This window comes from Saccopteryx leptura, chromosome 4 (genome assembly GCF_036850995.1).
Source record: "Saccopteryx leptura isolate mSacLep1 chromosome 4, mSacLep1_pri_phased_curated, whole genome shotgun sequence".
Classification (NCBI taxonomy): Eukaryota; Metazoa; Chordata; class Mammalia; order Chiroptera; family Emballonuridae; genus Saccopteryx; species Saccopteryx leptura.
In genome coordinates this window covers 215,590,927-215,616,210 of record NC_089506.1, presented here as the reverse complement: position 1 = coordinate 215,616,210, position 25,284 = coordinate 215,590,927, and the positions used below count along the sequence as shown (strand labels likewise).

At 54.8% G+C, this 25,284-nt stretch overlaps 3 protein-coding genes across 3 annotated transcripts; 1 reads left to right on the top strand and 2 right to left on the bottom strand.

Moving 5' to 3' along the window:
• Positions 1-14: 14 nt before the first annotated feature.
• On the bottom strand, positions 15-10,379 carry IL9R (interleukin 9 receptor). Its single transcript, XM_066383671.1, has 9 exons — positions 10,352-10,379; positions 6,418-6,519; positions 5,986-6,097; positions 5,680-5,858; positions 5,003-5,148; positions 4,408-4,609; positions 3,943-4,048; positions 2,169-2,253; positions 15-506 (listed from the first exon to the last, which is right to left on the bottom strand). The coding sequence occupies exons 1-9, from the start codon at positions 10,377-10,379 to the stop codon at positions 15-17; spliced, it is 1,452 nt and encodes a 483-aa protein (XP_066239768.1).
• Positions 10,380-18,546: 8,167 nt separating this feature from the next.
• POLR3K (RNA polymerase III subunit K) lies at positions 18,547-22,330 on the bottom strand. Its single transcript, XM_066383096.1, has 3 exons — positions 22,093-22,330; positions 20,802-20,889; positions 18,547-18,830 (listed from the first exon to the last, which is right to left on the bottom strand). The coding sequence occupies exons 1-3, from the start codon at positions 22,201-22,203 to the stop codon at positions 18,703-18,705; spliced, it is 327 nt and encodes a 108-aa protein (XP_066239193.1). The 5' UTR covers positions 22,204-22,330; the 3' UTR covers positions 18,547-18,702.
• Positions 22,331-22,456: 126 nt separating this feature from the next.
• On the top strand, positions 22,457-25,225 carry SNRNP25 (small nuclear ribonucleoprotein U11/U12 subunit 25). Its single transcript, XM_066383095.1, has 5 exons — positions 22,457-22,710; positions 23,697-23,787; positions 24,015-24,120; positions 24,379-24,453; positions 24,887-25,225. The coding sequence occupies exons 1-5, from the start codon at positions 22,669-22,671 to the stop codon at positions 24,942-24,944; spliced, it is 372 nt and encodes a 123-aa protein (XP_066239192.1). The 5' UTR covers positions 22,457-22,668; the 3' UTR covers positions 24,945-25,225.
• Positions 25,226-25,284: the final 59 nt, after the last annotated feature.

The following is a 25,284-nucleotide window of genomic DNA, read 5'->3' as shown; positions in this document are numbered from 1 at the left end:
TGCCCCATTGGTCCTCAGGCAGCCTGTTCACCAGCGTCTTGGACTTGACCCTCTCCAGCTTCCACAGAGCGACCTCCTGGCCGGGCACCCAGGCTCTGCTGGTCACAGGAAGGGCCACAGGCCAAGGCCTGGGTGAGCCCAGAACTCTGCGCGTTTTCTGGGAAAGGCGAGGGGTAGCATCCCCCGTAAGAGCCCAGGGCGCAGTAGCTGCCGCTGCTGCCCTCTGACTGTGGGGGAGCTGGCTTGGGGGGGCTCGCGAGGGTCCACTCCTCTTGCGGCAGGTAGGCAGGCGGCTGCCCTCCCCACTCCAGGGCTGCTGGCAACACATCCACGGGGAGTCCAGGGCCAGTGCCCCCCTCCGCCAGGCCCACGCATGGCCAGGGCTCTGCAGGCTCGTAGGTAAGCGATGTAATGGCCTCCCAGACGCTGCACTCCGAGGCTCCTTGTGCGGCACCAACACAGTTCCGGCTCAGCTGCACACCAGCTTTGTGGGCCCCTGTCCAGGTCTGGAACAGAGCATGGGGAATCAGGCAAGTTCAGGACTTACCCTGGGAGCAGCTGCCCCTCCTCCTCCAGGAAGCTCTCCAGACATCCTACCCAGAGGCCAAGAAACACCTGTGCCCCGAATGTGGGGTCTTCCCCCCCAGGTGCCAGCCCAGCCTCCACATAGGACTCTAAGTCCCTTCAGGCCCTCACCACTCTCCTAGCACAGGGTCTGGAGCCCACAGCCGCAGGGCGCAGAGGACCCTAAGTCCCTTCAGGCCCTAGCCACTCTCCTAGCACAGGGTCTGGAGCCCACAGCCGCAGGGCGCAGAGGGTCACAGGGGCCGCAGATCCAGAAATCCTCTGCTGCTGCCTCAGGCACTTTCAGCAGCTACTGAGCTCACCCCGCCCCCGCTCACATCCTGACACACAGACACCACAGACTGGAGACGCTACTGGAACATGGCAGGCAGACCTGGAGCCCTGCCGAGGGGCCACAGGAGCCCCCCTCTAAAAGGAGGCTGCTCCCTGGCTGAGACCAGGAGTCCCCGCGAAATGCACCACACACACCACCCCTGCCATCACTGCCAGGCTTCCTGGGAGAGCGACCCGGGCTCCAGACCACACGGGGACTCTATCCCTTGCCAGGGGACCCGGTCAGGGGCAGTGAAAACATTTGTCCCCCTCTCAGCCTTTGTCCTTAGCTGCCTCAGAGGTCTTGTCACATCCTCTGCCTCAGGGAAAGAGGTGGGCTCCACAAGGACAAAGTGCCCAGCTCTAAGCTTCAAATGATACTTTCTCGGACAGCAATCTTGAAAACCAAGCTCCCTGCTGAGAGTCAGGGGCTGGGCAAGGGAAGCCCCCACCCCCACCCCAACATCAGGAGGAGGGCCCCAGGCAGGGCGGCTCAGTGGATGCCAGGAAGCACTGCCTGCCCGCCTTTACCCAAAGTGAGAGGCCCAGGAGGGTGGAAACCAGAGACCCCCTGTGGGGATGCCTTGGCCCTGCCCCTCCTCCCGCCAGGGGAGCGTGAACCACTAGGCCACCAGGGAGGAGAAAGGTCCACAGACGCAGCCCTCCAGGTTGCCCTATGGAAGCCCACCAGGGTTCCACCAAGGGGAAACGCAGTCCGCTCGCCTGCCCAGGCGCCAGCCTGCTGCCCAGGGTGACCGGGAAAGGCCAGACAGCCCCTAATTGGCCACCAGAGCAGTAGCCCAGGGGCCAGTGAAGGCCTCAAGGACAGTTCAAGCACGAGACGCTCCCCACACAGCCGCCAGACAGACAGGGACTCCTTCAGAGATAAAGAAAGAGCGAGACGTGGGCAGCGCAGACGACCTCGTCATTTGTACCTTGAACTGACCATCTGTCAAAGAGGCTACTGCAGACCAGAAGAGATGGATAATGTCATGAGAAAGTTTACTTTCCGCTCCCCCATCAACAGTAGAATTAGAGACATGAGAATAAAAAGGAATGAGTAATAGAAAATAAAGCTAATTTTTTTTTTTTGCCCCTTTGAGACACAGTGTGTAAATTTAAACTCACTATATGTACCAAAAATACTCAAAGCACCATGAAAGGCCCCCCGTGCTCACCCAAGCCTTGCCTGGAGCCCACATCCTGAGCAGGCCAGTGATCTGGGCACCCCCGGCCCTGGCCCCACCCCCCACCGCGGCCAGCACACGCACCTGGAAGTTCCCCCTGTGCACACTGTAGAGAGGCTGGAAGAAGGCCACCGGAGAGGGCACATCCTGGCAGAAGGTCCTCTTCACCCTGAGGCCAGGAGAGGACAGTCAGGGGCCAGAGCAGTAGGGGGCCCCCCAGATACCCCCCCCCAGGAAGCGCCAAGTCCCTGCAGCAGCTCAGCTGTCTTCCTACCAGCAGGTGACCAGCTCTGCCCCACCCATGCTGCTGCCACGCCCTCTCCTCTCACCAGGTCCAAACCTGCTCTCCGGGGAAGACCCAACACCACCTGGCACCCTGTGGCCCCCCTTACTGATGACCCCATGGAACTGATTTATACCGAGACATGGGTCCTTTGGGAGTGGGTTGTGACAGTGAGTTCAGGAGTGGGGTAACCAGCTGTGACCTCAGCCCCCAGAAGGCAGCACCTGCAGGAACCCCAGCTCTGTCATTATGAGCCGGTAGGTGGCAACTGCCTCCCCCTCCTGACTTCTCCCTGAGCACCAGGTCTACCTGCCCTGGCCCACGGGTCCTCCTACAAGGATATGGCACAGGCTCCAACTTTACCAACCTCCCCTGGGGCCTGGAGCCTCTAGTTCTCCCATGCAGGGGTGACAGCAGGAGTCACTGGTCCCCTCCTCTGCCCACTTGTGCCCTCAGTTTCTCCTCCTAAGACCCTAGTAAGTTCTTCCCCTTTGCTCTCTCTTTGCCTCTCTTGCTGGCTCAAGCTGAACTGCCTCTTTCTGGGCACCACCCCGGCCTCTTAGCAGACCCTCACAGCCCCTGGTACCTGAACAATCCATTTTCAAAATGTAAAGCAGGCCCTGGCCATTTGGCTCAGTGGTAGAGTGTCATCCTGGCATGTGGAAGTCCTGGGTTGGATTCCCAGTCAGGGCACATAGGAGAAGCGCCCATCTGCTTCTCCACCCCTCCCCCTCTCCTTCCTCTTTGTCTCTCTCTTCCCCTCCCACAGCCAAGGCTCCATTGGAGCAAAGTTGGCCCGGGCACTGAAGATGGCTCCATGGCCTCCATTTCAGATGCTAGAATGGCTCCGGTTGGCAGATCATGTCACATACTGTTTAACACGCTTCATGAGCTCTCCTTTGCTCCAAGGACAAGCGTGGCAGCAGCCTCTACCTTCTCGGCCCGGCCCACCAGACCTGCCCGGCACCCAGCTTCCTCCCCACTCGGGACCCCGCTGCTCTCTTCCCCTGGCCTTCCCTCCCCCTCCCTGCCACAGGTCACACCTGGCCAGTCTCCTGTGGCCCCTCCTTGATGAGGCCCTGTGCCCTCTCATATCACCTGACGTGCGTGATGACTTATTTCAGGAGGCCCTGTGTCCACCTTGCTCTCTGTGGTGTCCACCCAGCTGAGAACTGGGTCCTAGGCACACCAGATGCCCAAAACCATATTTTCATAAAATGTGTTAACCGGTGAGCAAACCACCAAGCACCTCTAGAGGGTGGAGACAAGGGTCTCAGGCGACTTGGTTCTGGTGCCTTTGGGTCTCTCCTCAGCTCCTCAGGGTCACACTGCTCCCCCCAAACCTGGCAACTTGGAAACTCCCCACTGGTCCAAGGCAGAGGCTTGCAAACCCCACCCCCTCCAGGACCCGATGGTGGGAGGGGAGGGGCGCAGGGGTTGGGTTGCTGGTCCCGCCCCTGGCGCCCCAGCGACCTTCCACACTGACACACATGCACATCCGCATGCACACACAAACACACACATGTACCATAACATGTCTAGATGCACAGCCACACACACCTGGGTGTTACCAACCTGGGTGACAGCTTGAACAGGAGGTAGGTCAGGCTGCTCAGCAGGAGAAAGACAGACACAGCGACCAGGGTGCTGTTGGGCTGTCCCAAAGGTGAGACGAGGGGGCCTGTGAGCAGGAAGGGCTCAGAGCTGTGAGCAGCCTCAGCACCAGGATGGCCTCCAAACCCACCTGGCAGACCCGACGAGTGCCGTGGGCCGACACGGAATCTGCAGTGGGCCTTGGAGGCTCGTGCCATCATGCCTGCTCAAGCAGCGTCCGGTCAGCGAGCCTCGGGGCACCTCTGTGCAGAGGGCCAGCGGCCCTCCCGCACCCCCTCCTGACTTCAGGGTCCTGGCAGCCTCCTAACACTGGCCTCTGCCTCCGGGGCAGGGTGGTCAGCGGGCGTGCTGCCGCAGGGTGGGTCCCAGGAGGTGAAAGGGTGGGAGGGGGCAGCGAACAGGGGCGGGGCGGCCGCAAGTGCCCACCTCGTCCCGGGGGAGAGGGGAAGCCCACGGGCCGGCTCCACTCGCTCCAGTGACCCTCGTAGCGCTCCTCCTCTGAGACAGCGTCTCCCAGAGCGGCCATCTGCACACGCAGTCGGGCCTCATAGCTGCAGCCAGGGTCCAGTTCCACAGCTTCGAGGCTGAGCCAGGTCACCCCCACAATGTGACCCCTGTGCTGAGCCCGCTACGGGGGGCGGAGGACAGTTAGCAAGGTGAGGCGGGGTCTATCAGCGCGTAGCACACACGCGAGCATGTGCACACACAGCACACACACGCCCCACCCTCCCTACCCTCATACCCATAGGCACCCCCTGTGAGCGCTCCTAGACATAAACACACATATTCACGCACACGCGGGACCACTCACCATGCTTGCACACACACACAGTCACGCTCAGGCACCCTCTCCAGCAGACAGAGCTGTGTGCACACACATACAAACACCCGTGCATGCTTGCACACGTGGTCCCCTCCCCGTCTCATAATTCCACGTTGCAGTCTCCCTGTGTGGGATGAGGAGTGGCCCTGGGCTGCTGTCCCCAGGAGAGAGGCCCCGAGGGGCCAGCCCAGGCGGTACCTCCCAGGCCTCCTCCCGCCTCTTGAAGGCCAGCTCGTAGCTGAGCAGCGAGGCCAGGGGCTCCAGGGCGGGATCGATGCTCCAGCTCAGGACACAGGAGTCCGAGCTGACGTTGCTCTGCAGGTCGAAGGGCGGGTCCAGCTTCACTGAAACAGAACGAGGCCTCGTGAGCATGTGCCTGTCCACACGCCCAGGCCTGGCGGTCGGGAAGACTCCTGGGAGGTCGTGGTCAAGCTCCTCTCAGACCAGGGCCCCAGCTGGGAGGCTGATCCAGAGACGCCCCAACTGAGTCGTGGCTGAGTCGGGACAGCCCCGACCTCTCCCAGCCCCGGAGCAGAGCCGACACGGCCATTCTCAAGGCTTGCCCTCCCTTTCCTCCACGGCTGCCGCTGGAGGGGGCCCACTGTCCGGCTGGGCTCCTCCCTGCTGGGACTGAAGTGCCCTTCAAGTGACTCCAGCTGTAGCCCGGGCCCCAAGTGGACGCCCCGGCATCTTCATTGTCCTTTCAAACCCAGCCCCTCCGGCTGCCGGTGGACGTCCCCTCCAGGCCCAGCCTGAGCAGAGCCCTGAGTCTGAGCGCTCACGGGCCCAGGGACGCCCGGCTGCAGGGCCCTGCCCCCAACACCCAGGCAGCCGGCCGGGAGGTTTCCAGCCGAGACGCCCCAGCCGGGTCTCACCGTGCCTCCGGGGCAGGTACTGGGGGTCCACCAGGCTGACTTGTTCCTTCCCGGAGACGAGACGGTGCAGGGTGATGGTGAAGTTGTCGGAAGGCACAATGACCTCCTCGGGCGGCAGCTGCACGGTGCACGCGCCTGCCCGGAGGACACACCTGTATTTGCTGCTCGGCGGGTAGTTGCTAGAAAGGGCACGTGTCAGCACTCAGAAGCCGCCACCGCACCAGCCTAGCCCCTGCGGCTGCCTTTACGGGGCCCCATCCCTCACCCCTGCCCTCTGCCCAGGTGGGCCGGGCCCTTCCGCCTCACCTGGTGAAGAGGAGCCAAGGGCCGGGGTCCTGGCCCAGCTGTGGGGCAGACCAGCGGCAGTCGATCCTGAGGATGTTGTTGTTGAGGCAGGTGAAAGTCCCAGCCTCGGGCCCTGGGAACAGTGACCATTGGGAGCCCACAGTGGCTGCTTCAGGGTGGGGCTGGGGGGGGGGAGGGGGAGGATCTGGAAGCTGACACCCTAACAGGGTAGTCCCCAAAGAATGATATACCAGGGGCCCTCGTCCAGGGCAGGGCTGGGAGGCCTGGAAGACGATGGCACCCATGGCAGCGGGGTGGGCCTGGAGTCCAGGCTGGTCCCTGGAGGACGAGTCCTGGCATAGCTCAGGCCAAACCTCCCCCCCGTGAGGTTTGCCAGAGGACAGCCCTGCCCCCCCCACGTCCCCCACCTCACGCAGACCCCGGCGCCCTCACCTCCTCCTTCCCCTGGCACCGAGACTCCTAAGCCAACCCAGGTGCAGACCAGGAGCCAGGCGCCCATCCCACGCATCAGGGCCTCACTGTCCAAGGTCCAGCCTGCAAGAGATGGAGCTGAGGGGCTCTGTGTGAGGAGCAGCCCGAGGGATGCTCCCCACCAGATTCCCAGCAGGGTGCTCCGATCCGGTCACCACCTGCACACTCCCCGTGCCCCGTGCGAGCTGTGAGAGGTTGGCACCGAGCTGCGCCAATAAGCAACCAGAGCTCAGACAAGTCAGTCTGCCCGACAAAGACTCGTGGCTACAGCGTCCCAGGGGGGACCCTCACACTCGGACCTCAGGGTTCCGGAGTCTGAATCAGCGACGCGTCCGAGTCTGCCCGGTGGCCTCCTCTCTGTGCAGACACAGTGTCCTCTGCCAGCCCGGCCTCCTGTCCCCGGGCCCGGGTCCTAGCCTGACCTCCTCGGTGTGTCACATCCCGTGCTGACTGTGTACCGTGCATTATCCACTGGGATGCCCACAAGACTTGTGAGGCAGAAAGACTGTCCCCCGTTCACCACCCAGGAAGGGGAAGTGCCCTGTCAAGGGTCACACAGCTAAAACGTCCAACGTAGCCTGTCCCCTTTCTGTCTCCTCAGTCGGACCTATGCCGGCGATCTGCCGCAGGAAGGCGGAGAGGGACAGCAGAGGGTTGTCCACGCGACAGAAGGCCCTTCCTAGACTCTCTGTCACAGCCCTGTTCAGAGGTGCTGGCCCAAGCCCCGGCCCCCTGGGGGAGACAGGGGCTGGCTGGGTGTTAGGAAGTGTGTGTGGGGGGTGGGGAGGTGCACGCAGGGAAGAGGCTGATGCCCTGTCACCCCATTTGCAGCTCCAGATGTTGCACTGATAGCTCCTAAGCAGGAAGCAGGGTCAGCCTGGTTATGCAAGCCTGATGGGTGATAAGGAGGCAAAAAAGATGTCAACGTACACACAGACGTGCACACAGACCTCAGCACACACTCACACCCAGCAGCAGACAGCACTCCAGCCCCGCCCCACGTCCCCAGCAGACTAAGATCAGGAAGACCCCACCCTTCCCTAGAATGAAGCAGCACCTGGCACCACAGGCCACAGCCTCTGTCCCCTCCTGCAGCCATTACTAGACGGGGGAGCAGCCCAACAAGAGCTCCCTCTCTGTCCCTCTCTGGGCGTGTGCAGGCAGGATGGAGAGAGACCCCGGACCTGGCGGAGCCCGGGCACAGCAGGCCCCGGCCGCAGGCCGGAGGGACAGCTGCATCCGTGCAGAAGAAGCAGGCCAGCCCCGCCACCGGCTGGCCTAGGAGCAGATGGCTCAAGAGCATGATGTGGGGTGGCCCCAGGGGCAGCAGGCCCCAGCGGCGGGGACCCACCAGCGGGGACCCACCAGCAGCGAAGAGTTGGGCAGGATCACCTTGGGGGGGTGGTCCTTGCTTTTCCTCTGCAGAGGTCACTCCTGTCTATACCTAGGGAGCTGGGAGGGCGGGGCCCGGGGCCCCCACCTTCCTACAGATGAGGAAACTGAGGCCGAGAGACCGGGGACTTGCCCAGTACTTGGCACCTATCACCTCTGTTCTCGGTTCCCAGGCAAACCTGTGAGTTACCAGCTCCCCGGGGCAGCACTGGTCTCTCTCTCAGGGCTCCTCAGGCGCAAGGAGGAAACTCACTGAGGCAGGGCAACCCCGTCCTACAGACAGACGCTGCGTACTCCCCGGTCCTGTAAGCCTGTAAGCGGCATCGGACGACCAGGGAGACCTAACCACGGCTAAGACAACACCGTCTCGGATGGCTGTGAGCAGCAGGGGCCAGTGCCTGCTCCTTTGGGACAGAGCTGCCCCTAACACCTGTAGTCATACCCGGGAGCCTGGCTGACATCACCACCCCGTGCTGCCCCTTCCCCGTCAGGTCTGTGGACGCAGCCACCAGCCCACAACCATTCCAGCCCCTCTCAGAACCCCATCTCCTCCTCCATTATAGCCTCGGAGTCGCGGTCAGCTTGCCTGCCATGATTTCCTGGCCCATCCCAAAGTCACGGGCTGCCTTGCGGCTGGATCCTGGCCTCAGGGCCCACAGACGCTACCAGCTACCAGACCCGGGCTGGTCTCCACACAGACTCAGTCCGTGGCCTCCCTGGCCCTCCCTCCCCGCGCACTCACCTGAGGCCGGGTGGAGTCCCGGGCCAGAGCAGGCAGGCCCGCCACGGGGTCCTGGTGCCTTGCAGCACACCCTCCTGGGTCGGCTTCGCGCTAATCACTGCATCTACTCACTGTCCCCGTTTGCAGTCTATTTTGTATTTTTTCAAGAGAAGGGAGTGACATCCTGTTACTCTCCCGCCCACCCAAGCAGCGGGCAGACACGGAGGTGAATGAGATGAAAGTGGCTAATTAAATGGACACATCTTCTGTCTTCTCTCTGCTGAGGAGGAGGAATGAATTCGGACCCTGGCTCCTCAAATGCAGCCGGAACTGGGGGACATGGGGCCTGAAACGGGAGCAGAAGCCAGCTCCCTGTGTGGGCCACGTCTGGCACCGCAGGTGCTCTGGGCAGAAAGCCCGTGAGGACGTGAGGACTCCGTGCCTCCTATGGGGGGGGTGCACCGCGCAGGGGCAGGGCAGGGAGCAGGGCAGAGCAGAGCGCTGCTGGGAGCCCAGAGAGGCTGCAGAGAGGGCTGGAGGGGGACAGTGAACCGGGGAGCACTCGGCACACCCTTCTTAAGAGCGGCGAGGGGAGGGGCAGCTCCCTCTGGGAGCACGTGTCTGGGGGACAGGGACACAGCCCGGGAGCTCTGGGAGAGGTAAGGGCTGGAGCCGGGCTCCAGGCAGACAGGGACACAGGGAGAGAGGCACTCGGGGCGTGGGAGGAAGAGGACTGAGGGTGGAAGTCGGAGGAGCTCGGAGAGGTGGAGGGAGCCAGGGAGCTCACGCGGGGCCCTGCCGGACTGCTCTACAACCCTGCGCTTCCCAAGATGACCTCCTGGCCTCTCTCCCGCCGTCCCCTCTGTCCTGCTTCCTTCCCGGTAACATGCCTCTTCCTCCATGAAGCCCTCCCTGAGCGCCCCAATCTGCCTCCCCAGCCAGATACGACAGGAGCGGGGAGGCAGGGAACAGCTTTGGGTAAGTTTGATAAGGGTGTTGACACAGTTCTCTTTGGGGGTCTCGGAGATGAAATGGGGCGACACAACACGCCTCCTCTGCAGCTCCCCCTCTCCGGTAGCCCTGGCTGCCCCTCTGCGCTTCCCGACCTTGGATTCCCCAGGGCAAGAGCCCGATTTCTGTTGTGCCCCCTGCACCCGCCTAAATGCTTAAGACACGCATCTTGAAGCTCCCTGCCGAAGCCGCCCTTGCTTCTAGCTAATGTCAATGCTCTGGGCACCTGGGATGGGTGCTCAGGGACCTGACCTGAGCAAGAACCTTCTCCTCCCCTTCCTCTGCTTGGCTGAATTGGCCCTCCTCCTTCCGGAATCCCACCCTCACCAACTGCCCACCCACAGCTCCAGGGGGGGGGATCTCCCCAGACTCCCAGCAACTCTTCTGTCCTCAAGTCCCCCAAAGCCGAGGGCCTGAACCTCCTCGCCACCTGTGGCCGTCACAGCTGCGACCGTCTGGCCCCAGAATGCCCAGGTGCACTCACTCAGCCTGAGGAAGGTAGTGCCCCCTGCCCTAGGCCAGCACTCAACCCCGCCCTCCAATTCTGGAAATGACAACCCGCCATCCTACGGTCAGCATTGCTAATCTGCCACCTCCGGAAGATGCACACGGCGAGGACACCAGAGAAGATAAGACTAGACGCCCCGCTACAAAGGTTCGTCCACAGGCTCTCTCTGGGGCTCCGGGGAGGTGGGCTGCCCGCCCGTCCCGGTGGTCTCTCTGAAGCGCACGCTGACCTAAGTGGTTAGAAAGTTGCAATGACAGACTTACCCTCCCAGATGCGTGGGCCCGGCCCCATGGCAGGGAGCGTCCCTGCGCTCACAGCAAAGCCCCTCAGTGATTCAGGAGATAAGCACCAACCAGCAACGTGAGCCTCGCACGGCGGGCTGACAGAGGCCGCCCACATCTGAAACCACCAGCGAGCGAGCCTGTCGCAAAGCAGCTGTTCCAGGCGGGGCTGAGAGGTGACTGTCACCACTAATCATAAACCCAAGACTCAGGAGGTGGGAAGACGTTCATTCCGCATGATACTCGAGGTGGCTGTGGACTCTGGGGACTTGTCGGTTGATGGATGGGTGGATGCGCGTCTGTGGAATGCCTCCCAAGGAACACGACTGAGATGCAACAAATTAGTCCCAGGAGGCGAGGACCTTGAGCAGGCGCCGCGCCACAGACAGGCCTCACCCCCCTTCTAGGCTTTTCTGAGACCAGAAGATCAGATTGCTCTCCCGCTAAGGCAATCTGTGAGCCATCGGGGCTGGAGAGGGTGCTAAACATAAAACAGGGCGGGTTCAGTTAAAGAAGAGCAAACTGTACAGAAGGAAATAAAAAGTGGGAGTCGCCTTTATCTCTCCCCCAGAGGTAGCCCCCGTGAGAAGGGAGGCACAAGTTGCGCCAGACACTTTTAAGATCAACGGCACATCTTTATTTATTTATTTGATTGATTTTTAGAGATGAAAGGGGAGAGAGAAAGAGAAAGAGAGACAAAGACATCGGTTTGGCCCTGGCTGGATAGCTCAGTTGGTTAGAACACTGTCCCAGTCCTCAGAGGTTGTGGATTCGATCCCTGGTCAGGGCACACATGAGAAGCAACCGAAAAATGCACCAGAGAGTGGAACAACAAGTGCTTCCCTTCCCCTTCCCCTCTCTGGGTCTCTAAAAATCAACAAAAATTAAGCCCTGGTCTGATAGCTCAGTTGGTTGGAGTGTCACCCCGGAGTGAGAAGGGTTGCCAGTTCGATTCCCCGGTCAGGGCACAGACAGGAGCAGCTGATGTTCCTGCCTCTCTCAAGAAAAAGAAAAAACAGAGAAGAAACATCAATGTATTGTTCCACATTATTTATGCAACATTAGCTGATTCTTGTATGTGCCGTGATCAGAAACTGAATCCAGAACCTTGGTTTATAGGGATGACACTCTAACTAACGGAGCTACTCAACCAGAGCTCAAGTGCCCATTTTAATGGGCTCGTACTGTGCTCTGAGCTTCACAGCCTCCTTGTTTCTCTGGCTATTTTCAACACTTTTCTAGGTCAGCACAAAAACCAATTTCTTGTCTCTAATGGTCATAACAAGCTATGGTTTCATAATCTTGCCAATAGCCATTTGGATTGTTGCCTATATATGCTATTTTAACTTTTATTGAAATGTAATTGACATATAACAGTACATTAGCTTCAAGTGTATATATACTATTTTAAATGAAGTGGCAAACAATTCTGGGCATGGGTCTTTAATCCCCAGAATAAATACTTCTGTACAAAAATTCTGCTAGGGATAGAATTGTAGGTCTAAGGTTCAGCATTTTAAAATATCAGTACGTATTGCCTAGTGGTCCTCCAAAAATGCACCAACTTCTACTCCCCCCAGATGTGTAAGAATGCTGTAACCCACACTGAGAGTATACATTATCAGTCTCTTTCATCTTTGTCAATCTGATAGGCAAAGCTATTTCAATGTTGCTTTTATCTGGATTTGGTTATTAGTGAAGATAAGCATCTTTTCATAGACCTATTGGCTGTGTGTTCTTTTCAACACCAAATAAGTCACATTTCAGTGTGCGTATCCACCTACGTTTATCAGTGAGAGTTCCTGTGTGCACACATGTGTGTGAATGTGTGTGTTCTGTGCATCAAAACATCTTGGGCAAGGAAGGCTTGGGTACATCAGGGCTGCAGCCCTCTGGAGTCTGAGAACACCAGGAGAGATAGAGAGATGGAACCAAAGGTTCAAGCCCAGGAAATACCATACGAACAACCAGGGACATAACTACATTTCTTTCCAATACTTAAACTTCAATCAGCTTTGCCCAACCTTACCTATTACAAAGACATACTTTTATACTTACTGGAGCCATCCCTTCACTAGTATCTTTATCAAGAGAGCTTTCTTCTGTCTGTCAGGGCCTCGCTCCCACCTTGCTGTAGCTAGAATTTACTAACTTAAAGCCGGCAGACCACACCACCCCACAGCATGATCCCGCAAGGGGAGACCACAAAGGTTCGACGGGAGGAAATCATGGAAAGAAAAAAATCCAGAAAGTAGAGCCCCAAATTCTGATCTAAACTCTACCAAAATCTCTGGATGACCCCTGAACTACTCGTGAACAGGACAACTCCAAGCAGCCCAGCAAAGGTTAAACAAACGGAACAGAGATTTCATCTGCTGCTCACAACGGAAACACAGTTTATAGCCTTAAAAAAAAAAAAACTCTTCTGGGAAACACAACAGAATCCATGCTCTCTACAATGTACATTATTCACAATTTCCAGATATATCCAAAATTATTAAACATATGAAGAAATGGAGTTATGTGGCCCACACAGAAGAGGAAAGACAAGCCATGAAGACAGATTCAATACTAAGCTGTTAGACATAGCACAGGATTTAAAGCAGCTACTCTATTTTCAAAGATATAAAGGAAAATATGATCCCAATGTATAAATTGGAAATCTCAAAGAAATAGACTGGGGGAAAAAAAGAACCAAAAGCAGAATATACAAATGAAAAATGTGGATCTTTTTTTTTTTTTTTTTTTTTATTTATTCATTTTATAGAGGAGAGAGAGGGAGAGAGAGAGAGAGAGGAGAGAGAGACAGGGGGGAGGAGCTGGAAGCATCAACTCCCATATGTGCCTTGACCAGGCAAGCCCAGGGTTTCGAACCGGCGACCTCAGCATTTCCAGGTCGACACTATATCCACTGCGCCACCACAGGCAGGCGAAAAATGTGGATCTTAAACAAAAGAATACATCGTAACAGTGCAGAAAACAAGATAGAGCATTAACGGGAGGAATCTTTGAAAGAAGGGAGAGAAGTGATATCCAAGCGGGCTGACACAGGAAATCATTTCCTAAAAAACACACAGGAGAGAGCCCTGGCCCATTGGCTCAGTGGTAGAGCATCAGCCCAGCATGTCAAAGTCCCAGGTTCGATTCCTGGCCAAGGCACACAGGAGAAGCGCCCATCTGCTTCTCCACCTTTTCCCCTCTTCTTCCTCTCTGTCTCTCTCTTCCCCTCCGCAGCCAAGGTGCCATTGGAGCAAAAGTTAGCCTGGGCGCTGAGGAGGGTTCCATGGCCCATGGCCTCCGCCTCAGGTGCTCTAGAATGGCTCCAGCCAAACCAGAGCGACCACCTGACCAGGCGGTGGTGCAGTGGGTAGAGCGTCAGACTGGGATGTGGCAGACTCAGGTTCGAGACCCCCAGGTCACCAGCTTGAGCGTGGGCTCATCTGGTTTGAGCAAAAAAGCTCACCAGCTTGGATCCAAAGTCTCTGGCTAGAGCAAAGGGTTACTCCTTCTGCTGAAGGCCTGCGGTCAAGGCACATATGAGAAAGTAATCAATGAACAACTAAGGTATCGCAACAAAAAACTGATGATTGATGCTTCTCATCTCTCTCCGTTCCTGTCTGTCCCTATCTATCCCTCTCTCTGACTCTCTCTGTCTCTGTAAAAACAAAAAACCTGTTTTTTGTTTTTACAGAGAGAGGCAGAGCATCGCCCCCTGGTGGGCATGCCGGGTAGATCCCGGTTGGGAGCATGTGGAAGTCTGTCTGACTGCCTCCCTCCTTGCTTCTGACTGCCTCCCAGCTTCTCACTTCGTAAAAATACAAAGAAACAAACATAAAAACAAAGAGAGGACTTCTGAGAAAGCAGGCACAGAGCCCTTCCTGGGTGGTAAAAGGGAGCCAGGAGAGCGCAGACAGTCCCCAGGGTTAGCCGGCGTCCCCGATACGGGCCAGCAGAGCCGGGCAGCTGGTTCCCCACACCTGCATTGGCACCGGGCAGTACTAGAAGATGAATCTGCTCTCAGGTTCCCTTACTGGGTGCTTGGGCTCGGGAAGGCCAGTGCCTCTTTGCTCAGAAAATGCCCTGATGGCACACCCTGACACCCTACCTCTATCCCATAATAAATGGAGATAAATAGAAAAACAGTACCTAAAGACAGGGAAAATATCAAACACAAAGAACACATACCCAGGAGTCACCAAATCCCTGTGAAAACACAACAGTGTGAAAAAAACAGCAGGCACTAACACTATCAGTCAGACATGTTGTAAGCATTGTATCTATTAGGCAACATAAATCCTCACAACCCTATGCTACACCTGGTGTTAGCAAACAGTTCCACAGCAAAATCCAGTGCACCCCTTTTTCATGAAAACCTGTGAGCTAAAAATAGTTTATACATTTTTAAATGGTTGGCCTGACCAGGCGGTGGCACAGTGGATAGAGCATCGGACTGGGATGCAGAGGACCCAGGTTCGAGACCCCGAGGTTGCCAGCTTGAGCACAAGCTCATCTGGTTTGAGCAAAAGCCCAACAGCTTGGACCCAAGGTCGCTGGCTCCAGCAAGGGGTTACTCGGTCTGCTGAAGGCCCGCGGTCAAGGCACATATGAGAAAGCAATCAATGAACAACTAAGGTGTTGCAACGCGCAATGAAAAACTAATGATTGATGCTTCTCATCTCTCTCCATTCCTGTCTGTCTGTCCCTGTCTATCCCTCTCTCTGACTCACTCTCTGTAAAAATAAATAAATAAATAAATAATAAGTGGTTGGGGAAATTGGTTTAGAAACTACATGACACATCGCCTGATGGTGATGGCACAGTGTATAGAGCATCGACCTGGGACGGTGAGGTCCCAGGTTCGAAACCCTGAGGTCGCCAGCCTGAGCAAGGGATCACTGACTTGGCTGGAACACCCCCCACCCCCCGTCAAGGCACATATGAGAAGCAATCAATGAACAAAGTGCCACAACTACGTGTTGATGCTTCTCATCTCTCTCTTGTAAAAAGAAGAAAAATCGTGTGTAACTTAAAGATTAATCGTTTCTGGATTGAAAGTGGCATCACGACACAGGGCGCTGGACAGACTGCATGGGTGGGGTGGGACTGTCCTGAAGAAATGTCTGGATCTCTAGAAACTTGAGATGCTCAGAATACATTGATCTGGGCAGGAACTCAAGACTGTTGCTATTGGTGTTCTATTTTTTTTTTATTTTTTATTTTTGTATTTTTCTGAAGCTGGAAATGGGAAGAGACAGTCAGACAGACTCCCACATGCGCCCGACCGGGATCCACCCAGCACGCCCACCAGGGGCGACGCTCTGCCCACCAGGGGGCGATGCTCTGCCCCTCCGGGGCGTCGCTCTGCCACGACCAGAGCCACTCTAGCGCCTGGGGCAGAGGCCAAGGAGCCATCCCCAGCGCCCGGGCCATCTTTGCTCCAATGGAGCCTTGGCTGCGGGGAGGGGAAGAGAGAGACAGAGAGGAAGGAGGGGGGGGGGTGGAGAAGCAAATGGGCACTTCTCCTATGTGCCCTGGCCGGGAATCGAACCCGGGTCCCCCGCACGCCAGGCTGACGCTCTACCGCTGAGCCAACCAGCCAGGGCCTATTGGTGTTCTATTTTATTTTATTTTTTGTGTGTGGCAGAGACAGAGAGAGTCAGAGAGAGGGACAGATAGGAACAGATAGACAGGAAGGGAGAGAGATGAGAAACGTCAATTCTTCATTGCAGTTCCTTAGTTGTCCATTGATTGATTTCTCATATGTGCCTTGACCAGGAGGACTACAGCAGACTGAGTGACCCCTTGCTCGAGCCAGCAACCTTGGGCTCAAGCTGGTGAGCCTTGCTCAAACCCGATGAGCCCACGCTCAAGCTGGCGACCTCGGGGTCTCAAACCCCGGTCCTCCACATCCCAGTCCGACGCTCTTTCCACTGCGCCACCACCTGGTCAGGCGGTGTTCTATTTTTTTACAGGCTGTTGGATTACCATAGGCGCAGCTGTCACTTACTCCACTGTAGAAGAGTCCAGCCATTCACAGCATAGCCTTCCTGATGATCAATGCAGTATTGAATGGACATGTCTGAGGTATGTGATAATTCCAGTCAAGGTTTCCTGGGTCAACGGGCTCGCACTTGTCTGTTCTTTGGTTTCATGGTGGCTTTTGGCTCTCTGACTGCCAAAAGCCAGGATTTTCTCTGGAGGTTACATTGCTAAAGAGAAAAACCATAGTATACTATGGAACTGCTGTATTTTTTCCAAAATACCTTCATCTTTTTTGGAGGACTGGTTTTTAATCCAGGCTGCACTGAGGATTCATGACAGTGAAAACATCTAATTTATTACTGGTATGCAGCAGCTCTCCATGGGTTTTTTGCTTTTTACTACTCACAATCTTTTTTTTATTGTTTATTAATTTTAGAAAGAGAGACAGGAACATTGATCTGTTCCTGTATGTGCCCTGACCAGGGATTGAACCAGCAATCCTTGAGTTTCAGACAACCCTCGAACCAACCGAGCTATCCGGCCAGGGCTCTAAATTTATTTCTAACTGTAGTCTCAGCTTAAATTTGTGTGAGAATAAAATCATGAGAAGCCCCTAATTAAACAACAAAAAAAGTTGATTGTGGCATGCATTTGATTAAATTATCAAATGTTTTTAAAATTATTTTTTTTAGGCCCTGGCTGATTGGCTCAGTGGTAGAGCGTCGGCCTGGCATACAGGAGTCCCGGGTTTGATTCCCGGCTAGGGCACACAGGAGAAGCGCCCATCTGCTTCTCCACCCCTCCCCCTCTCCTTCCTCTCTGTCTCTCTCTCTTCCCGTCCCACAGTCAAGGCTCCATTGGAGCAAAGTTGGCCCGGGCGCTGGGGATGGCTCCATGGCCTCTGCCTCAGGCGCTAGAATGGCTCTGGTCACAACAGAGCATCACCCAGATGGGCAGAGCATCGCCCCCTGGTGGGCATGCCGGGTGGATCCCGGTCAGGCGCATGCGGGAGTCTATCTGACTGCCTTTCCACTTCCAACTTCAGAAAAATACAAAAAAATATATATTTTTTTATTTATTCATTTTAGAGAAGAGAGCCACAGAGAGAGAGAAGGGGGGAGGAGCAGGAAACATCAACTCCCATATGTACCTTGATCGGGAAAGCCCAGGGTTTTGAACCGGCAACCTCAGCGTTCCAGGTTGACGCTTGATCCACTGCGCCACTACAGGTGAGGTTAAATTTTCAAATGTTAAAGAAAAATACCGTATTTCACGAGTGACTTTTATAGTTTTATCATGGTATAACTTGTAAAAATAAAAATAAATTACAAAAGAAAAAACAATTATTTCTGAAAAATAAAACCAAGTCTCAGAAAAGTATAATCTGGCCTGGCCAGTTAGCTCAGTCAGTTAAGTGTCATCCCAAAACAAGATTCAGGGTTTGACCGCCAGTCAGGGTACATACGGGAAGAAACCAATGAATGCATGACTGAATGGAATAAATGAATGCTTCCATTCCCCTCTCTGGTCTCTCCCTTCTTCTCTCTGTCTCTAAAAAGTGAATAAATAAGCCCTGGCTGGATAGCTCGGCTGGTTATAGCATCGACCTGGAGAGTGGAGTGGAGGTTGCTGGCTCGATTCCCTGGTCAGGGCTCATAGAGAAGCAGTTCGATGTTCCTGTCTCTCTCTCCCGGCCTCTTTCAAAAAAAAAGAAGAAGAAAGAAAAAGAAAAGTAAAAAATCTGCATCAAAGGCTTAAATTTAAGTCCCATGACTTCATAAGTGAGACTTCATTATTACAAGGTTTGGAAAAGCAATTAAGTCCGAGGCCCTGAGCAAGCAATCAATCTATCAATCACCTACATCCTGCTGTCCCCAGCTTAAAATGTCCGTTTTCTTTTCAGTGTGGAAAGAACACAGAAAGTATAAAAACATAATATCTAATAATTTTATTGTAATCCTAAGAAACAAGAATAGAAATAATAAAAAAATTTAAATTCACCTCATTAGCAATTTTGTACCCAGTTTAGTCCTTAGTAGTTTTGTAATCATGATTTGTGGTTTGATATCTACTTCTTAAGTCATTTAAAACTTTGAGAAGGTAATATTAAACTTTTCATTTTAATTAGATATTCAGAATAAGTTTTGATTAACTGTGTAATTAACAGATAAATACACATCTAGGAACAACTAATATACTGAGTTAATAAATCTTACTTTATTAGTTGTGCAAACAATGTGAATATTTGAGTGTTGGTGGACAGTAAAAGAATGTCAAGTGCCTAACAAACAAAAGAGACGCAGGACCAGGAGACAGGAAGCAGGTGCTGGCACAGCTGGGCCAGCCTGGCCCTAGTCCCTCCAGCGGTGGCCACACTGCGCATTGCAGCACTTGTAGAAGGTGGTCATCGGCTCGTCTGCAGAGCGGGTCTGAAGCTGCATGAAGTAGGCACGAGGATGCTCACATTTGGGACATGGTTCTAGAAACAAAAAAAACAAACAAGGGAGCCACATAAAAAATGATGTTTGTGACCAACCTACCCGTTAGAAGCAGACGTTAGGTGAAAGGCAGCAAAGACCTTCCTTGCTCATCTGCTGTCCCTTGTCCCGTGATTTAAGGCTAAAAACAGCGGTCTCATTCCCAATATGCTCTCACACTGAGGAAATCCAGGAGAGCTTGAGAACACTGCCCTCCCCCCTCCCTGGGTCCCACTTTTCTCCTCAAATCTGGTTGAAGACTGGTTGGAAGCATCTTAGGGGTGCTGTGTGAATTACAGCGTGCATGCCCTGCGGGCTCCCCCTAATAAGTGCATCCCATCACCCGGGCAGCCAGCACGCCCTCTCATCTCCCCACACAAGCTCCACTGGTGACCAATCCACTTCCCCTCGAATGTAGGGACCCATTTTGGCAGTCAGTACCTCAGGCTGTTCTTACCAAGACCTCTGCACACATCCTGCACCATTTCAGAATGCCGCACGACACATACTGCCCTTCAAAGTGATTTCACTTTAAGAAACTAACCCCACTAGTGATGGAAACACCTTCAAACACTCTCAAACACCACTCTGAACATTTGATACATAGTTCATCTTTGAATGACAAGTTCTGCCACTGCTAAATTTTTTTTAATTGATTTTGTAGACAAAGAGAGAGAAAAAGCGGTGAGAAGTAGGAAGTATCAACTCATAGTAGTGGCTTCCTGTATGTGCCTTGACCAGGCAAGCCTGGGGTTTCGAACCAGCGACCTCAGCATTCCAGGTTGACGCTTTATCCACTGCGCCACCACAGGTCGGGTCCATTGCTAAACTTTTCACATAGCAGATTTGGATGCTCCTCTGTAGGGGAAACAGCACTAATCATGACTGTGTCTAGGTCTCTCCTCTGTCCTTCTTTGGTCACACCTCTCTCTATCAGAAATGAATCTAGACTTAAAATAAACATTTCTTTTGCTGAAACTGCAGTTTAATGCTCTCTGGTATGAACTTTTAAAACTCTGCATTAGAACAAAAAGATCGTATTTTTTTCCTTAGACCGATTTTTATTACTTCTGTTGTTGTTGCTACCGCAGCTTCCACATATTCAGTGCCAGTTTATGCCAAACACGGTATAACTCACTTTGTGTTCTAACCATCTATGAGTATGGATTAGCCCCAAGGTCATAAAACAGTAAGAAGTCACCCTGAGACTAACTCAGGTCTGTATGACTCCAAGGTTTGTGCCAACATTATTTGTGTAACAAATAAGTTATTAAAAAACAAATACAAAAAAAAAATACACTCTTTTCCCCCCTCATTTTCCAAGTGAGAGGAGGGGTGATAGAGAGACTTCCGTATGCGCAGAACAGATCCACCCAGCAACCCGTCTGGGGCCAATGCTCTGCCCATCTGGAGCCATGCTGCAACCAAGCTACTTTTTAGCGCCTGAGGCAGAAGCTCCACGAGCCATCCTCAGCGCTGGGGGGTCCATGCGCTCAAACCAAGTGAGCCACGGCTGTGGGAGAAGGAGAGAGAGAGGAGGGGGAGGGGGAGGGCTGGAGAAGCAGATGTGTGCCCTTCTCCTGTGTGCCTTGACCAGGATCGAACCCAGGACATCCACACGCCGGCAAACGCTCTACCACTGAGCCAACCAGCCAGGGCCCACAAAAATACTTTCTAAAAGCCCACTTCAGCCTGACCTGTGGTGGCGCAGTGGGATAAGGCGTCGACCTGGAACACTGAGGTTGCCAGTTCGAAACCTTGGGCTTGCCTGGTCAAGGCACATATGGGAGTTGATGCTTCCTGCTCCTCCCCCTTCTCCCTCTCTCTCTCTCTCACTTCTCTCTAAAAATCAATAAATAAAATATTTTAAAAAGCCCACTTCATATAAGCAGTGACAGATTCTGACACGGAGCAGCAGTCAGCAGCCTCATACTTACCCACAGTTCAGTAATAAAAAAGGTTTTCCTTCTCACCTGCAGTTGAGTCAACATTCTCCCAGGCGGCTGCTCCACCAAGCACATCATCCACTTCTTTCAGCTTCGGATACTTCCGATTTGTTACCTAACAAACAACAGCAAGTCTTCCAACTCTCCACATCAGTGAACAGGACAGATCTGGGCCACCAAACCATACCTCCACACCTGCCTCCAAGGGTCTCCCCAGACTTCCTTCCTTATTTTTTTTTTATTTTTACTTTTTTTTTTTTTAATTCATTTTAGAGAGGAGAGGGAGAGACAGAGGGAAAGAGAGAGGGGAGAGACAGAGAGAGAGAAGGGGGGGAGGAGCTGGAAGCATCAACTCCCATATGTACCTTGACCAGGCAAGCCCAGGGTTTTAAACCGGCGACCTCAGCATTTCCAGGTCGACGCTTTATCCACTGCACCACCACAGGTCAGGCCTATTTTTACTTTAAAAAAAAATTTTATTTTATTCATTTTTTTAGAGAGAGGAGACACAGTGAGAGACAGAGACAGAGAGAGGAAAGAGATAGAAAGAACAGAGGGAGGAGCAGGAAGCATCAACTCCCACATGTGCCTTGACCAGGCAAGCCTGGGGTTTTGAACCAGCGACCTCAGCGTTCCAGGTCGACGCTTTTACCCACTGCGCCACCACAGGTTAGGCATCTTCCTTATTTTTTTTTTATTTTTTTATTTTTTTAGTGATGACTACATATATTGATTTTAATTTATTGTGTTTACATAGATTCTAGTGTTGCCCCCAGACTTCCTTCCTTTAACAACAAACTAGAGAAAGACTAAATGAAAATAATGTTCTCCTGTCACAGACCAGGACCCTCCACTGGAGGACCTATTGGAATTGTCCTGGTAACAGTGCCGCGCGAATGGTGGGCGGTCCCCTAAGAGGCTGGGGCCAAGGAGCACCTTTGCGCGTGAAATCGGAGAAGGCAGGCTCGGGGGAAAGGGTAGGTGTCAGCCTCCGGTGGACCCTAGCAGAACGCTAGCTTTCAGTCTGAGTGCGCTGGGCAACTGGCGAGGGTTTCTGAGCACAGGCCGGCCTCGACCTGCCCTGGGCGTTAAGGGGACCACCCGGGCCGCTGCTGTGACCACAGCAAAGGGAACTTATGTGTGGCCCAGAGACCGAGGGGAGGTAACGACAATAACCCAGGGTAAAGCCGACGGGAAGCGGCAGCGAGAGAAAAGACGGATGGAGGCAGACTCCGCGGGCGGTGGGCGTGGAGCGCGGCGGAACGCTCTGTGGGAGGCTCCCAGGCTCCCAGGCCCGACGCCGGGCTCCGGGACCCACCTTACGGGTGATGTTGTGCACGTAGGGGCAGGTGTTGCAGGCGAAACGGTGGCAGCGCTGTCCCTCCTCCACGATCAGCCCATTCCCGCAGCCCGGGCAGAAGAGCAGCATGGCAGCGGACCCAACCCGCAGGCTCCCGCAGGCTCCCGCAGGTCTCCCGCAGGTCTCCCGCAGCCCCTGCGGCCCGCCGTGCGCCGACGCTATATGCCCGCCTCGAGCTCCCAGTGGTACTGGCCACCGCCCCCCTCAGCCCACCAATGGGCACGCCGCTTCGCGCTCCCAGCGAGCACTGCGGCGGGCCGTCTCGCACCTCTTATTGGTTCTCGCGGAAGCCCCGCCCCCAGCGGCCTACTGGCGGAACTGTGTGTTGCGCTCTTCACCGTTGTGCTGGGAGTTGGATAGGAGGTGCGGACGGAACGCGTCCGGCAGTGAGGCGCCCTGGAGGCGGCGGAGGAGGCGGCGGAGGAGGCGGCAGAGGCGGTGGCAGCCCGGCCCGAGGCTCCGGAGGACGATGAGGACGAAGAGGAGGCGCTGCCGCACTCCGAGGCGGTGGACGTGTTCCAGGAGGGTCTTGCCATGGTGGTGCAGGACCCATTGCTCTGCGATCTCCCTATCCAGGTGCGTGCGGGCAGGGGACCGCGGGAGCGTAGGGCGTGGACAGGCCCCCGGTGCTGATTAGCACTGCGGCCCAGAGGCCGCAACGAGACACCTCTGGGGGTAAACGAGGGTCTTACCCGGGACTGGGCCTAGGGGTGAGTGAGGCTCTTGCCTTGGGTGCAAAATGGAAAAGAATGCAAAAAATAAAATGTTTAAAAAAAAAAAAAAAGCCAGTAATCGGGATACATGACACTTTAAAAAACTTATTAAACTGATTTTTAAAGAGAGAAAGGGAGAAAAACATCGATTTGTTGTTCCACTTATTGATACATTCATTGGTGGCTTCTTGTCTGTGCTCTGACTGGGATCAAACCCCAACCCTGGCGTATGGGGAGGACGCTCTAACCAACCGAAATACCCGGCCAGGGCCAGAATACCTGGAGTTTTAATACAATGTGTTTATAATTCAGAGTTGATGTAAGAAAAGGCTAATGGCAAACAAAATAATAAAGATAAGGTCAGTATTGCTGGTTTTTCCTTTTTCAGGCTTCAGTATTAATTTGCCCATAATGGAGTTTAAAAACTAACTTCTAATTTCTTAAAAGTTGTCATACAATGTTCATCATTGCACACCTGCCTCCACCCTGTCCCGAGCCCCTGGCCTGGATCCTGGTTGGTGATCAGGGGCCCTCAGACTGAAGTGACAAGCGCCAAGTTAGTCCTCGTAACCCAGCCCCTGGGTGGGAGGATCCAGGGCCGTTCCTCCTCTTGCCTGTTTCTATGTCCCTTTCTTCCCCGCCTCTGTCCGCTTTGGAATTTAAATAGAAAACGTGGCGGAACACACAGCTTCTGCATGTTCATGAGAGTGAGATCTCGAGAAACTCGGAAGCCCTGCTATATAACCAAGAGGCCCTCCCCTTTTTTGTTTGGACACTGGCAGCTTGTTTTCCGTTGTTTGGGTGGTAAAGGTTGCCAGGCTTCCCACCTCCACCTCTGGTCTTTTCTAGGTTACTTTGGAAGAGGTCAATTCCCAAATAGCCCTGGAGTATGGCCAAGCAATGACAGTCCGAGTGTGCCAGATGGATGGAGAAGTCATGCGTGAGCGCCGCCCTTCCCTTGGGCCCTGCGGGCTGAGCATTCATAGGGGCTGGCTGGGGGGGGGGCAAGCAGCCACGCCCCGGGGGTGGGCTAACCACAAGCCCACCCTGCCCAAGTGGACTTGAGCCTGTCAGGAACAGGGCTTGACAGGGCTACTTCTGGGTTCCCCTGCTGCCATCTGAGGCCCTGGCTGTGGGATCCTCTCTCACCTGTGTCCCTTGTTGCAGCTGTGGTTGTAGTACAGAACGCCACAGTCCTGGACCTGAAGAAAGCCATCCAGAGATACGTGCAGCTCAGGCAGGAGCGCGAAGGGGGCATTCAGCACATCAGCTGGTGAGTGTCACGGGGACTCCTCGCAGCCCTTCCCAGGAGTTGGTGGAGGACTCTGCAGAGCAGCTGCTGGACACGTGCTTTTTAATCCCCTGGTCTCTGCTAGAGTACTGCCTGGAGCGCTGAGCTCCTCGTCATGGTCGGACTGGGTGGTGTCTGAGCCTAGGAGCCACACACCGTGAAGCCATCTCACACTCGGCTTCCGCATCCCAGCTGCCCAGCTTGCCCTGCGTGCAGTTCACCCGAGTCCCTGTTTTGCAGGTCTTATGTGTGGAGGACATACTACCTCACCTCGGCGGGAGAGAAGCTCACGGAAGACAGAAAGAAGCTCCGAGAGTAAGTCAGGCCGCGTCCTGAGCCACAGGGAGGCATCTGGCCTGTGACCTCTGGTGTCATGTGCTCTGCCGAGGGCTACAGCGCCTCCCAGGAAGGAGAGGTCTTCGGTCGGTTCCTGGGAGCTTTGTGAGGCCAGGAGACTCTGGCTGGACTGATGCTCTCCTTCTGGGGGCCCTCCCTACTCGGGGAATGGGAGGTAGGGAGCAGTGAGGGCCTGCTCCTCCTCACTGGGGACAGTGCAGGGCTACACAGAGCCAAGAAGAGGGGAGAAATTGCATGGAGGTGACAGGCTGCCTGCTGGCGCTGTCGGGGTCTGGGAGGCTCCTGGACAACATTCTCCCCTCTGGGTCTCTCTCGGGTTCTCACCGGCCTCTGGCAAGGAGTCACAGAGAGTGTGCAGATTAGATACTTGACACTCTTTCTCCTCTTGCAGTTACGGTATCCGGAATCGGGACGAGGTGTCCTTCATCAAAAAACTGAGGCAAAAGTGAGCCTCCAAAGAAGGACAACTCTGCTGGTGGCCACGCTGTTCCCCAGCAGGAGCCTTGGGTCACTGTCCCCTGTTCACAGGAGAGTGTTGAGGCGGACTCACCCAGCTGTGCACAACTGGAACTGTCTGTGGACCCTGGGCCCTCAGGAGTAGGACTGGGTGAGCCGGTGCTCAAGACCTGAGCTTGACCCCCTCCCTCGGCCCAGCTACGCCAATTTTCTGGCAGATCCCACAGGGCTGTGGGCCTGGTTCTGTGTACAGAATAAATCTCTTTGCTTTTTAGTTTGAAAAGTCAAAAAGTCACAGTCCCAGGGCACAGGGGCCTGACACAGCCCTGTCCT